We start from the raw sequence: 13,222 nt of genomic DNA, 5'->3' as shown, positions 1-13,222 counted from the left end.
TTAAGTTTACCTGGGCAAGCACGCGTAAACAAAAAGGTTTTTAGGAGGTGCCGAAAACCGTACAGCAAAGATGCCTGCCTTCTATCAATAGGCTGGGAGTTACACGGTGTATGTGCTGCCACACTTGCAAGTGTGAAAGAGCCACTTCTGCCAATCAAAGTGGGCATATATGGGGTAAAGCAATTCTTCAAGGGAACAGGTCCCAAACTGTTAAGGGCTCTATATACTAATAGAGAAACCTTGAATTTCACCCAGCAGCAGCCAGTTCAGATCACTGAGCAGAGGTGTAATATGCTGGCAAGGTTTCACCCCTGTCAGTAATCACATCGCAGCATCCTGAACTGTTTTTGACTCCCACTCCCATCAGTCCCAGCTTGCATCGCTGATGGTCAGGAATTACGGGAGTTGTAGTTCAAAGCATTTGGAGGACACCAGATTAAGGAAGGTTTCGCCAGAGCAATGAGTTTTGGATTTCCAACAGGCTTTTCACCATCCCATTTCACTGTCTTTAGTAGCCCAAGAGAGAGAGGCTGAAAATGTAGTTTCAAGCACGTTTCCCTTTAGCCGCACAATGATGTAATGCAGCTAATGAAGGGGAATACAACTCTGTAGCAAATTACCTGGAGACCGGGATTGACAATCAGGCAGTGATTGCAGCTCTGCAAAACACTGTTATCAGCCAGAGTGCCTTGATTCCAAATTAGTCAAAGCCCTTGCTGCTGCTATTTAAAAATGGACCTCCAAATGGATGAACGGTCCTGGAATAAAATGAGTTTGCCCTGTCCAATTTAGAGTCTATGAAGACTGATGAATAAGATGACCACAGATATGAAGGGTTTCCCGCAGGTAGCTGGTTGGCAACTGTGAAAACAGGATGAAGAACATCTATGAAGCTCCTCCAGCTCAGTACTGTCTACACTGACAAGCATTGGTTCTCCGGGGTTTTACGCAGGGAGCCTCTCCCAGCCCTACCTGGAGATGCTGAAGACGGAACCTGGGACATTCAGCATGCAAGACAGATGCTCTGCCACTGAGCTGCAGCCCTCCTCCAGTGCAGGATTAGATGGGCCATTGGCTAATGTAGCAGGCTTCTCTTATGTTCTTGCTTAAGGCTCATTCAGAAGGCCAGATTTGGTCAGAAAACCTTTTAAAATCAACTCAGGCATGATGTCCCACAGCAGAGCAGAGGTAGCCCTCCAGAGGTGGTTGGACTACAACTCCCACCTAACCTAAGAGGGCTTGCTGGCTGGGACTAATTTAAGTTTAAGCCACAATTTCCCTACCCCTGTCACACCAGCTCATGCAGAACTATACCCAAAGACTTCAGACAAGGAGCACAGGCAGAAATCCAGCATCTAAGTACAAAGTAAATTGAGGCAAAGCTTTGATCAGTAAAACCATCCCATGGAGAGACGTCCATGCTCTCAACTTGAGGGACAACGCTCAGTGTGGCAGATGAATCATTATGCCCTCGGTGAGAGATAAAAGGAGAGGGAATCTCCATGATCTGACTTCCACATTTGCTTGGGCATGAGGTTTAGGGACATATACTGATCTACATCCGGAACAAGGGTGGGATAAAAGAGGCAGCACCTCTTATTTGCCAAGAGGGGGACTGCCAAGAGGACAGCAGATCTGGCCTCCAAGGAGTATGCCACAACTGTTGCTGTCACTGTGGCAGCAGCGGGCAATACATTTCTTGGAGACTGGATTGGCTGCCCTGGTGGATTCTGCTGCCTGAGGCGCTTGCCTCACCTTGCCTCATGGGCGAGTCGGACCTGAGGCTCGAAATGTTTTGTCCCATTCATGCCTCGTCCTCATAGAGACCCAACCTGGCGCATCATAAACCAGCCACACCACCAGCTCTTTCCTCCATTATGTCCTTGGACCAGAGGCGGATTTAGGGCAGCATGACTGGTCCACAGCACTGGGCACCCAGCCTAGCGGGTGCCACAACTATGACGTAGTGAATTGAACAGAAGACATGGCGAGAGGTGGGAGGTGCCGAATTTTGAGCCAGCAGAGGGTACTGCTGATATTTGAAAGACTGAAATCCGGCCCTGCTTGGACCACAGTGCTGCTCCCGGTCGGGGAATCCTCTTCCTCCCCTCCTCCTCCTCCTCCTCCCTTCACAATTCCTTTTCCGCAGAGGACTTTGGAAGGGCAGGGTGGGCGGAAGGAGGAGGAGGAGGGGGAAGGCACCTGCTGGTTACGCATCAAGAGCCCCAGCGGTGCTGTCTATTATTATTATTGTTATTTTGCATACATTCCCTTTTTTATGAATGGAATTCTCCAGCTTTACTATGCCACAAGGCGCGCGCGCGCCCCTATCCTCTGCAGCCAGGTGATTGGCTCCCGCCGCCCATTGACGTCACCCGGGAGAAAGACATGCGAAGTGAGGAGCCGCCCCAGCCCCAAAGCCTGAAGTGTGAGTCACCCTCAAAAAGGGGGCTTGTTCAAGTATAACTCCGCGCTTCTCCTTGCCAGTCTGCCTGCCAGCCAGCCTCGCTGCTCTTCGGATTGCAGCTGCAACGGAGCCTGCAGTCCGCAGCCCTCCTGGTATAGGAGGACCGAGGGCATCTGCATTGAGAGAGGCGGATTCCTTGTCCTGCAGCCACCCAATCGGACGCGCGAGGCAGCGGACCCCCCTCCCCTCCATCCCGATTGAATGTGCAGCCTCCTGTTCTGGAACATCACCCGAGGTAAGTGCCGCCGCCGCCACCATCGCCGCCCTCCTCTTTTCCGCAGTATTTGACATGCTCAGGACAGACCAGCTTCTCTGCATCAAAGCCCCTTTCCCAATGCAAAAGGTGAGACCCCCCTCCCCCCCCCAAAGAAATCCATTTAAAAATTAAGCCTCAGAGCTGCAATCCTGTATGCTTTTACCTGGGAGGAAGCCTCAGTGAACTAAATGAGACTGACTTCTGAGTAGACATGGACAGGGTTGCAGACATGGCATACATTTAAAGGACACCCCAAAATACTCCTGGGAACTGTAGTTTGTTAAGGGTGCTGGGAATTGTAGTTCTGCAAGGGGTATGGCTTGCATGCATTCTTAGTCCCCGGGCAAAAGAGAGGAAGGGGTTTAGAAGCATCCAAACCTCTGTCTCACTTTCTCACCCACATATAGCATTCCCCACTGTAGCCCTGTCTCCAGGAAGCAAACCAGAATGTAGCTCTGCAGTATGAATTTGGGGGAAATAATTTCTAATAGATAACTGCCTGAATTTTACTAGGCACGACATGGCATGATGACCAAATAGACTCAAGCGTTGGGGGTTAGTACAACAGACAAGCAAAGAAGAAAAGGGAGCAAAACCCCGGTGCCCGGTCTTTGGCATATGTAATAACAATGTCAGCTCTGTGGCAAAGGCTGAGATGAGCAGGCTGCTGCCAGACCTTACAAATCCACCGGTGATGCTTTTGGTGCCAAAAGACTGTAATCAGCCTAAGAGCTGCACCATTGTCTTCTTACAGTTTTCCATTATAGAGTCTTGCGTAAACTTTGGGGAAAGTCGGTGATTTGAGAGAGCTCAGTCTGTGTGTGTTTTGGGCAAGGGAGGGGGTGAAGGAAGGAAGGAAGGAAGATTATTGCCAGGTACGCAGTGGTGATGTAATCCGGGGAAGCGTACGTTGACCAGAAACAATAGTGGCATTTTGTTTACTATCCTTTATCTTGATGGCTTTATTTGAGAAAAAAGAAAGGGGGGGGGGAAGAATGATGGCAAACAATGACAGGCCCTTGCCAGAAATATCCCATCCAGAGACCATAGATAAGAAGCATGCAGCCATCACGTGCAACAGGGGTGGCATTTTGATGGGCACTCCTACCACCAGCAGCAAACTTCAGCACTGAAAGGTAGCCTGTTTGCCTCTGCCTTGATTCCTAGCACCATAAAGGCTGGAGTTGGTTCTAAAAACCCCACCCACCTCCATTCACACACACACACACACACACACACACACACCTGGTCCCCAGACACTTACAAACGCCTGCCGATTTCCATCATGTCTCAGAGGATGCTAAGTGGGTGTTTTTGTGCCACTGCAGGTCATCAGCGGACAGCATGAAAGAGGAGGTGCGCCTCAATGCCACTGAAGACCAGCAGCCCGGCTGGTTCCTGCCCAGCAATGGCAGCAGCAATTCCCTGTATCTCTCCGAAGCTCCTCCTCCTCTTCCCTTGAATCCTTGGGACGTGGTGCTTTGTGTTTCCGGGACCATCATCTCCTGCGAGAATGCCATTGTGGTGGCCATCATTTTCTACACCCCTGCCTTCCGGACTCCGATGTTCCTCCTGATCGGGAGCTTAGCCACCGCAGACCTGCTGGCCGGCTTGGGCCTCATCTTCCACTTTGCCTTTGTTTACTGCATCCAGTCCCAGGTGGTGAACCTCATCACGGTGGGCCTCTTGGTGTGCTCCTTCACCGCCAGCGTGGGCAGCCTCCTGGCCATCACCATAGACCGGTACCTGTCCCTCTACAATGCGCTGACCTACTATTCGGAAAGGACGGTGACCCGGACATACATCATGCTCATCATCACCTGGGGGGTCTCCATCTGCTTCGGACTGCTGCCCGTCATGGGCTGGAACTGCCTGAAGGACGACTCCACCTGCAGCATCGTCAAACCCCTGACCAAGAACAACCTCATCATCCTCTCCATCTCCTTCTTCATGGTCTTCGCCATGATGTTGCAGCTCTACGTGCAGATCTGCAAGATCGTCTGTAGGCACGCACAGCAGATTGCCCTCCAGAGACACTTCTTGGCCACTTCGCACTACGTCACCACCAGGAAAGGCATCTCCACCTTGGCTGTCATCCTGGGGACTTTTGCTTCCTGTTGGCTCCCCTTTGCCATTTACTGCCTCCTCGGAGATTACACGTACCCAGCTCTCTACACCTATATGACAATACTCCCGGCTACCTACAATTCCATGATCAACCCTGTGATCTATGCCTTCAGGAACCAAGAAATCCAAAAAGTGTTGTGGACTATCTGCTGCGGCTGCATTTCTTCCACCATGCCTTTCCGGTCCAGATCTCCCAGTGACGTCTGAGTCATTCCACTCCCAAGGATCCTGCGCTGCTCAAAGACTAATTCGCAAAAATCCTTTCCCCCTCCTTCATTTCTCCCCTTCCTAATGTCCTTTCCCTTATGTGAGTGAACTTGCCGTTTTATCTTTTTATTTATTTTTCACTTAGGGAAAGAAGAGAGAAATATATATCGTTTATTTTTTTAATCCATACATTAAAAAACAAAACACAAACGTGTTTCGGACAGATTGGTGTGTGTCTGTCTGTGTGTTTGCGTGTGTGTATGTGTGTGTGTGTGTCTGTGTGTTAGTTACATGTCCAAAATCTGCTGTCAGTTGTTTGTTTGAGATCTTTGTAATGCATTATTTTCTTAAATGGGAAGAAACCTCAAGACCTTTTGACCTTGCTTTTTGAGTTCCTACAGCCTTAATTACCTCAGATCTTCAGAAAATATTTTTCTACATTTAAACAAATTCCATTGTATCCCCTACTCCATCTTTTATTTCTCCCACCCCACCTAACTGATGGAAGAAGAGAGAGACCTGAAATTTGCCAGCTTCTAAAATAAATGTACACATTATTTATTTCTATTTTCCAGCTTTTAGAAACAAAATAGATTTCCCCCTGTTCTGTATTTTGCTGCCCTCTGGTGTTCGTTCTGTTTTAATGCACATAAAAATACGAAGGTGGGGGAACAGGGACAGAGGAGGATTATTTTGCATGTCTAGCAAAGCCAGTATTAACAAATGGAATGTATAACTATTAGCTATAAACAATGTGAGTTGAAAGAGATTAATATGTTGCTAAGGCTACAATCCTAGACACATTTACCAGGGAGCAAGTCCCATAGAACTCAGTGGGACTTACATCTAAGTAGGCATGCCTAGGATCGTGCTGTCATGAACCTCAGAGGTAATACTCTAAAATAAGTGATTTAAGAATCACAGTCATTGCACTAGAAACTGTCATGCACAGGAGAAAGGGGGGGGGGCATTTCTGACTACGGGGAAACAGAACAGCCAACATTGAAAACCATGGATCACGTAGTCTATAAATCAACCTTTCTTAACCTGGTGCCCTCCAGATGTTGTTCAGCAAAAGCTCCCATTGTCCCAAGCATTGGCCATCTGGGGGGTTTATGTCGAGTAACATCCAGGAAGGGGCTGGGCCAAGCTGATCTATATACTGTATTTCCTCCCCTGCTCCTCTGAATTTGCACAAATCCTGGCAAGGAAATTAATGTAACAAGGCACTTTTGGAAATCTGATGTTTTTACTACTGTGTTGCAGAGCAGCTTATAGAAAAGGCTCTGTATGAGTTGAGAAGTACTGTACACTTTTGTTTACAGCCATCAGAGAAATAAAGATAATTTTGTGATACACGTGGCTGCCTGCTGCTTTTGGGGGGGGGGGGTTGTGCTTGTTGTTTTGCAGGTGGCAGAGGTTGCTCCAGGGCCAGCTGCAGAGACGGAAAGGGCTCCTGTGCCGATGCTGCGCATTCTCACCCCTAAACCTGTTGCTGCCCCCTGCCTTGCACCCTCAAACAGCAGCCTAATTAGTCATTTCAGGTGGAAAACACCTTGACAGCAAAAACTCATTTTGGATATGAAACTCTGGGAGTTGAGTCACAGCGAATACCAGCAAAGTATTGCCACGACCCTCCTGCACAGAGCTATTCTTGTCACTGAGAATGTAGGTATTATATGCAAAGACACTGGGGCATGTTGTTAATTTCAGATCTTCATTTCATGGTCTTATGGGCCACAAAGAAGGTCCCTTTTAAAAAACAGCAGTGTGTGTTACTTCAAGCTGTGAAGCACACAACTAACATGGCCCTTCTCTTCCCCAAGTAGTATCTGGGGTTGCCAACGTGGTGCCCACGGGCACACATGCACCCCCCCCAGAGGCCCCCAGGGTCCCTCCACACCCTTCTTCCCACTGGAGGCTTCAAACTAACATCCCACTAGAGCTAACAGAACAGGTAGTGGGGTGTGCTTTGTTGTGGTGTGGTGCCCACAACAGTCCCTCCGGCTTGCAAAGATCCCCACAAGATCCAAAAGCACAGGGGCCTGTTTGCAGATCATTTGCTGCTCTCCGTGCTGTCACTTGCAGGTTGGGGGGGCCCTAGAGTTTGTGGCTCTGGCCAGACCTAGCTGCAGCACTCTGCAAAGGGGAGCATAGGGTTGGGGCACTCTTTGACTGATTGTTCTTCATTGGTCCCGAGTGGGAAAACCAGCAGAGCAAAGCCAAATTGCCCACCATTTCCTGGGAACTTCTAGCCATGTTAGTGTATTGCAGCAAAAACAAGGAAGTGTCTTCCACTGCACCTGAAAGCCTGAACAGATCTACTGGATCATACTCTGATAGACCAGCAATCCACAAATCAGCACATCAGAGCCAAGTGCCCCCAACCCACTGGTGAGCTGAACACTTGACCTACCACCACCCTAGAGGTCTTATTTCCACAGCAATTTTTGAGGAGGTAAGAAATTACAGGAGTCCCATCTGAGCAGTAGGAGAGAATCCTTCTGCTTCTTACTTTCGCCCAACCCCATCCAGATGAGACAAGGCCCTGCCTCTCTCCCAAGTCACCTGTGCATGCCGGAAGATATGAGGAAGCAAATTGGTGGTGATCACAAATAATGCTTGGCTAGTAAGCCAAGCTAACACATGTGGACCTTTGGTACAGACTCAACCCTTTAGAGGTCATTGACATCAATAGCACCAGATTTAGCTGTATGATGATTTGGAAATTCATCAGCCTCATGTGATGAGAAGCAGCTCCATCAAAATAACAGCTCCACTGGGCTCTTCCTGCCCCTGAACTGTTTCCATAGCAGCTGACCATTATAAGAGCTACTATTTAACTTAAAGAATTTGTGCCCCCCCTTCCCTTCCCATCCCCTTTTGTGTTGCATCTTTTAGATTAAAATCCTGTCTTGTTTTAATCAAATGTTGGTAAGTTGGTCTGGGAGCCTTTTCGGCTGAAGAGCAGGTTAAACGTTCTCAAGAGAAGAAATTTGCAGACAGATATTATCTTACATCTGATGAAGACGGGCTCTGGTCCACAATGCTGTAAGACTCTGTTGTCTTTGGACACAAAGAGTTACTTCTAGAGTGACATTTCAGACCGGCTCCTGTGTCAGTATAACATTGCTCTGGCAAGGAGGGGGCGTAAGTTAAATACTGCTATCTGATTCAATGGAGAAAGATGGAATACATGGACTCTTCCCCTCACCCCCATTCCACTGCAACGGAGCCTGGGATTCTGTCTAGCCTGACACCTAATCACAGAATATATGCGGTCCCCGGAAACCACCTGATTAAACTCAGTTACTAATTGTCCTGAGCCCCCAGGCCTACCTGGCAGCCAAACAGTGTGCTAAGGCCAAGTTCAAAATCAGCATCCACAATCCAAGATCCAAAGTTGAAAGGCCGAAGGTCAGGAAACGAGGTCCAGTGTCAATGCAAGTCTGAAGTTAGGATGCAGTGCAGCGTCAAGCCCAAAGTACAGTCCCATGGAGGTCCAGAAATATCCAAGGTCCATCAACATGGGCAGTTGAGCAGACACAGCATATCAGCTCTGCTTCCCTTTGCATGCTGATTGCAGCATCTGGGCTTGACGAAGCAGATGACCCTCACCTGTTCTGAGCCTGCTCCATCTGAGGAATCACACCTTTCTTCCCAGAGCTAATGAGCCCCACCTGGGCAGTTAAGGAGCTGGGCTGTGGGCTTTTGCCTGTCTCAGCCTTCTGGAGCATGCTGCCTGTTGCTCCCTATGCCTCAGAGCCTGCTGTGTTTGGAGAGACAGGGGTCCCTCTGGCTCTGGTGATGGGTCCTGCTGCTTTGATTTCTGTGCACCAACCCCCATCCTCTCGTCCTCCTCTGGCACCCTGTGAGTACTTCCTATACTAACATCTCCTTCCCCACCCCCAGCTTGCCCCGGTGTGTCCCAGTCCTGGCTAAACCCCTGGCTGGGATCCTCCTCCTCTTCCTTTGCCCCATAGTCCTGCCAGTTCGTGACACTAATCTTGGCATGCAATCTAATAATGCAGAGCTCGCAGCATATTTAAAATATTGAAAATTATTAAAATTAACAACAGCATTTGATTTTGTATCTCATCATGGATATCCAAAACACCCTTAAAATAGGACTGCCATATCACATATTCACATCCGGGAATCAGACTGTTAAAAAGGCATCTGGGAGGATTTTCGCTGAATCGGCAAAATGTCCGGGGAAACCCGGAGGTATGGCAAGTAGGGCAATTTTTAAAGGAGGAAAAATGCTTTAAGAATTGAAAACAAGCCCCAAAACTTAAATATATTTGGGATAAATATTTGGGAATCAACAGATTCTCACTTTTGGGAATATGGCAACCCTATGAAAAAGAAACCAACTAGGAACGCAGGGCATCGTCCAAAGGAGAAGGAGGGATTACTGAAAACATCGCCCTTCCTGCAAGGAGAGGGACGAAGCGCTGACCTCATCCTGTAACCATGCTGTGAAAGTTCGGTCCTTCCTGTTCTTTTAAGGCAGCTGCTCCACGCAGAATGGGCTCCAGACCTCCAGATCGGAGCAAACTGTTCAGAGAGAGATTAGAAACCAAACACCTCTGCAGAAGAAACAGTACTTTCCTACGGAAAAGATGGCAATCACATTAATTTCCTGTAAAGGGGGCAACGCTTTCTTCATGTTGCCAACTCACTTTTCTTTTTAATTAAAACAGAGGGAGCCTAACAGCATGATTCCCCACCCCCACGAAATGTGGTGTGCCCCTAAGCCTTTTGAAATGACTTGGGCCCATCGTGGCTACTAATCACAATGGCTATATTACCTCCAGAACCAGCTGCTGGGAATCACAGGTGAGGAGGATGCTATTTATTGCTCTGATGTCACATTCTTGGGCTTCCCATAGGCATCTGGTTGGCCAGGGTGAGAACGGGACAGTGGACTAGGATGAGACTGGGAAGAACAGGGTGCCTTGGGCCTGATCTGGTTCACACTTTGCTCACAGTCTGATGCTTTGCAAAGTTCCTTGTCCTAAGAGCTCCATGCACACCAATGCTTTCACACAGGTCAAGAGCAACAATCCTGCCTCTTTCTCAGCAAACCCTCCTCCCTAAATCTCTCAACACTTCCCAGCTCCCACCCTGATTTTCTCTTTGAAGTATGATGGGTTAATCTGGTTTGTGATATATTTTGTGTTTGTTTCATGAGCATTACTTTTGCACTTGCTCTATGAGCGTAATTTTATTGTGCACCACCATGATAGTGCCCCTCCCTTAATGTTGGTACCATATGAACATTAATGAACCTGGGGGGGGGGGGCTGTATCTGCATTGCTGATGCTACTCAGCTGTCACCCAGGGGAGTTATCTCACCCTGAGTATGATGGGAAAGTAGGCAGCTACCTTGGATGGAGGCAGTGGCGTAGCATGGGTTGTCAGCACCCGGGGCAAGGCAAGTAATTTGCGCCCCCTAACCCATGGATTTTACTAGGGGCAGAGAGCTGCGAGTGCGAGCGAGCCCCCCCCCCCCCCCGATGTTGCGCCCGGTGCGGCCGGCCCCCCCTGCACCCCCCACGCTACGCCACTGGATGGAGGGTTTCTGGTGCTATCAAGGGTACTGGAGAAGGAGGCTGGCAGTCTTCCCAACCCATGCAACGCAAGCCATCTGTAGGGTGGCCATGTGTCCTACTTTACAGAGGACAGTCCTCTTTTTCAGGGTGCCCTCTCTTTGAAGGGCTCTTCTCTAGTCAGCTAGGTTTTACTTTTAATATATATATATATGCAGAAGTAGCTTTACAAATCCAAGTCTGCAGAGTGACTTGGGACTTTGGGGAGTCACTGATCCACCTCAAGTTGCCTTGTAAACAACCACATCTGACTTAGGCATCTGCAACCCTCTCCTAAATCACTTGTCCTTTTCACATGTACTGCTAGTAATCCAGGTGACCCCTATCTTACATTTTATATTGCTCTCCAAACTATACCTGCACTAGTGTAGGGTTGCCATATTTTGAAGAGCAAAAAAGAGGACACATTTGCGCATATAGATAGATGATAGATAGATAGATAGATAGATGATAGATGATTGATAGATAGATATAGATAGATAGACAGATGATAGATAATATACATTCACATCATAACACTCCACTTTATGTCCCTGGCTTTTTAGAGCCTGGCAACTTCCTCCCCTCCTGCCTCATGGCTTTCAAAATTAACCTTTTTATTATTGCATTTTTGTACATTTTCCAATTCTAATTACACACATTACAAAATAACTCAAAATTTAAATAGAAAGGTAGAGAATTTCTCATTACAAGTCTTCAGACAACCCTGCTAGTGATGTTAATTGCTTACAATAATCTTTCAAATATCGTATAAGTTTACTCCAGTCCTTTTGGAATACTTGATCATGCTGGTTTCAGATTTGCCAACCTCTACTTTTAACTATGAAGCTACCAGCATGAGGCAGAGGAACACAGGGGTGCCTGGCGTGCTCTGGCCCATAGGGACATGAAGAGTCGGACACGACTAAACAACAACAACAACAACTTTTAACTATGGATCGCTATGGCAACTCTACTCATGGAAAAGAAGGCATGCCCTGGAAAAAGAGGACATATGGCAACCCCACAGTAGTGGATTTCCTGCATTGGGCAGGAGGTCATAACAGATGACCTTTGAGGTGCCTTCCAGCACTGAGTCTACAGTACCTTCTCCTCCATGTCAGCTTTCTGGCAGTACTTCTGCCTGCTAATATCAGCGAGGCAGTTCAGGAAGTGGAGAGAGATGGATGGGCATATTTCATTTGCCCACATCTGAAGTGTTTGATAGATGATTGGTCGACTTTCCCATATGCACCAATGGAAAGGGGAAGCAACAGAAGCCACCCTAAACTGTTATGACCACGGTCAAGCAGTAAACACAGTTGCAAATGCTGCAGATCTTCCTTGTATACATAGTCCTCTGATTAAACTGAATCTGGCAAGTGCTTGAGTAACATCCGGCCTTTCTCTTCGGTAGCCAAAAAATCCTGATTTGCCAAAAAAGAAAGGCGGAAGGGGAGAGCTTGTGCTGGAAGCAGTGAAGGAGAGAAAATGCAGCCTTGCCTAATTGCTGTGCCACTAGATTGCTCTGGCCCATCTGTGTGGACCCAGCATCTGACAAAGCTCTCTGCTCTAAGCCTTCGCAGGCACGTAGGAGCTGGCCTTTGTTAAGCGTTTGAGCCTCACACACTGCCAGGCAGCAGAAGCTTTGAGTTCACATTTCCTCCTGTGGCAGCCTGTAGTTATTTGCAAACAGGTTGGGGAGTGAGGATGGGGGACGGGAGGCTAGGAACAAAGCCACTCCTGGCTTAAAAGGCCGTTTCTGCTTCTGACCCAGCTGTGGAGTCAACAGTAAAAATGTCAGCCATTTCTAAAAGCTTGGCTTGTAGGCTTTCCACACCCAAAAACCCTGCAGAATCACAACATAGCAAGGGATTGGGGAGGCATGAAGCAACACAGAGAAAAGTTGGGTCACTGAAATGGCAGTCCAACACAGAACATTTCCAGATACCACTGCTGTATCCAGGTGGGATTCAATTACACACCCACTAATTCGGGTTGTGCATTGCTATAAGAAAAACTGCTCCTTTTCCCTGATGGGGTACCCAAGAGCCCATATAGAGTCCTTATGTAGGTTCTCTATGGGCAGGAGAAAATAACAGAGGCCAATCAGAGAATATTGAGGAGCAAAGCAGCTAGTAAGCCTTATCTGTATTAACTGTTGCAACAGGGTGCTCACCCTGCCCCCATGCAGGAGGGAGGAGGAACTCAGAACACTGGTGTGCAAGCTCTTATACAGTGGTACCTTGGGTTACATACGCTTCAGGTTATATATGCTTCAGGTTACAGACTCTGCTAACCTAGAAATAGTACCTCAGGTTAAGAACTTTGCTTCAGGATGAGAACAGAAATCATGCTGCAGCGGCGCGGTAGCAACAGGAGGCCCCATTAGTTAAAGTGGTGCTTCGGGTTAAGAACAGTTTCAGGTTAAGAATGGACTTCCGGAACGAATTAAGTACTTAACCCGAGGTACCACTGTATAGACTTTTGAAATTGCCACTCTGTAGCTCAAGGTCACCCCCCAATACATCATTCATACATCACTGAAGGGGTGGTCTACAGCAAAAACCT

General features: G+C 48.0%; 1 protein-coding gene across 2 annotated transcripts; it reads left to right on the top strand.

The window, feature by feature from the left end:
- The first annotated feature begins 2,321 nt into the window (after positions 1 to 2,321).
- GPR3 (G protein-coupled receptor 3) lies at positions 2,322 to 6,415 on the top strand. 2 transcript variants are annotated; one of them, XM_083455891.1, is made up of 2 exons: positions 2,322 to 2,702; positions 4,052 to 6,415. In XM_083455891.1, the coding sequence occupies exon 2, from the start codon at positions 4,068 to 4,070 to the stop codon at positions 5,055 to 5,057; it is 990 nt and encodes a 329-aa protein (XP_083312017.1). In that variant the 5' UTR covers positions 2,322 to 2,702; positions 4,052 to 4,067; the 3' UTR covers positions 5,058 to 6,415. The 2 variants fall into 2 exon arrangements, with proteins under 2 accessions (XP_083312017.1, XP_083312018.1); XM_083455892.1 differs by lacking the exon at positions 2,322 to 2,702 and adding an exon at positions 2,715 to 2,810.
- The last annotated feature ends 6,807 nt before the right edge of the window (positions 6,416 to 13,222 follow it).

Source organism: Podarcis tiliguerta, assembly GCF_965153285.1.
Source record: "Podarcis tiliguerta genome assembly, chromosome: 8".
Taxonomy (NCBI): Eukaryota; Metazoa; Chordata; class Lepidosauria; order Squamata; family Lacertidae; genus Podarcis; species Podarcis tiliguerta.
This window is presented reverse-complemented; position numbering and strand designations above follow the sequence as displayed.

Bases quoted from the DNA above. Each gene is read 5' to 3' on its own strand.
- GPR3 (XM_083455891.1), top strand. From the start codon at position 4,068: ATGAAAGAGGAGGTGCGCCTCAATGCCACTGAAGACCAGCAGCCCGGC.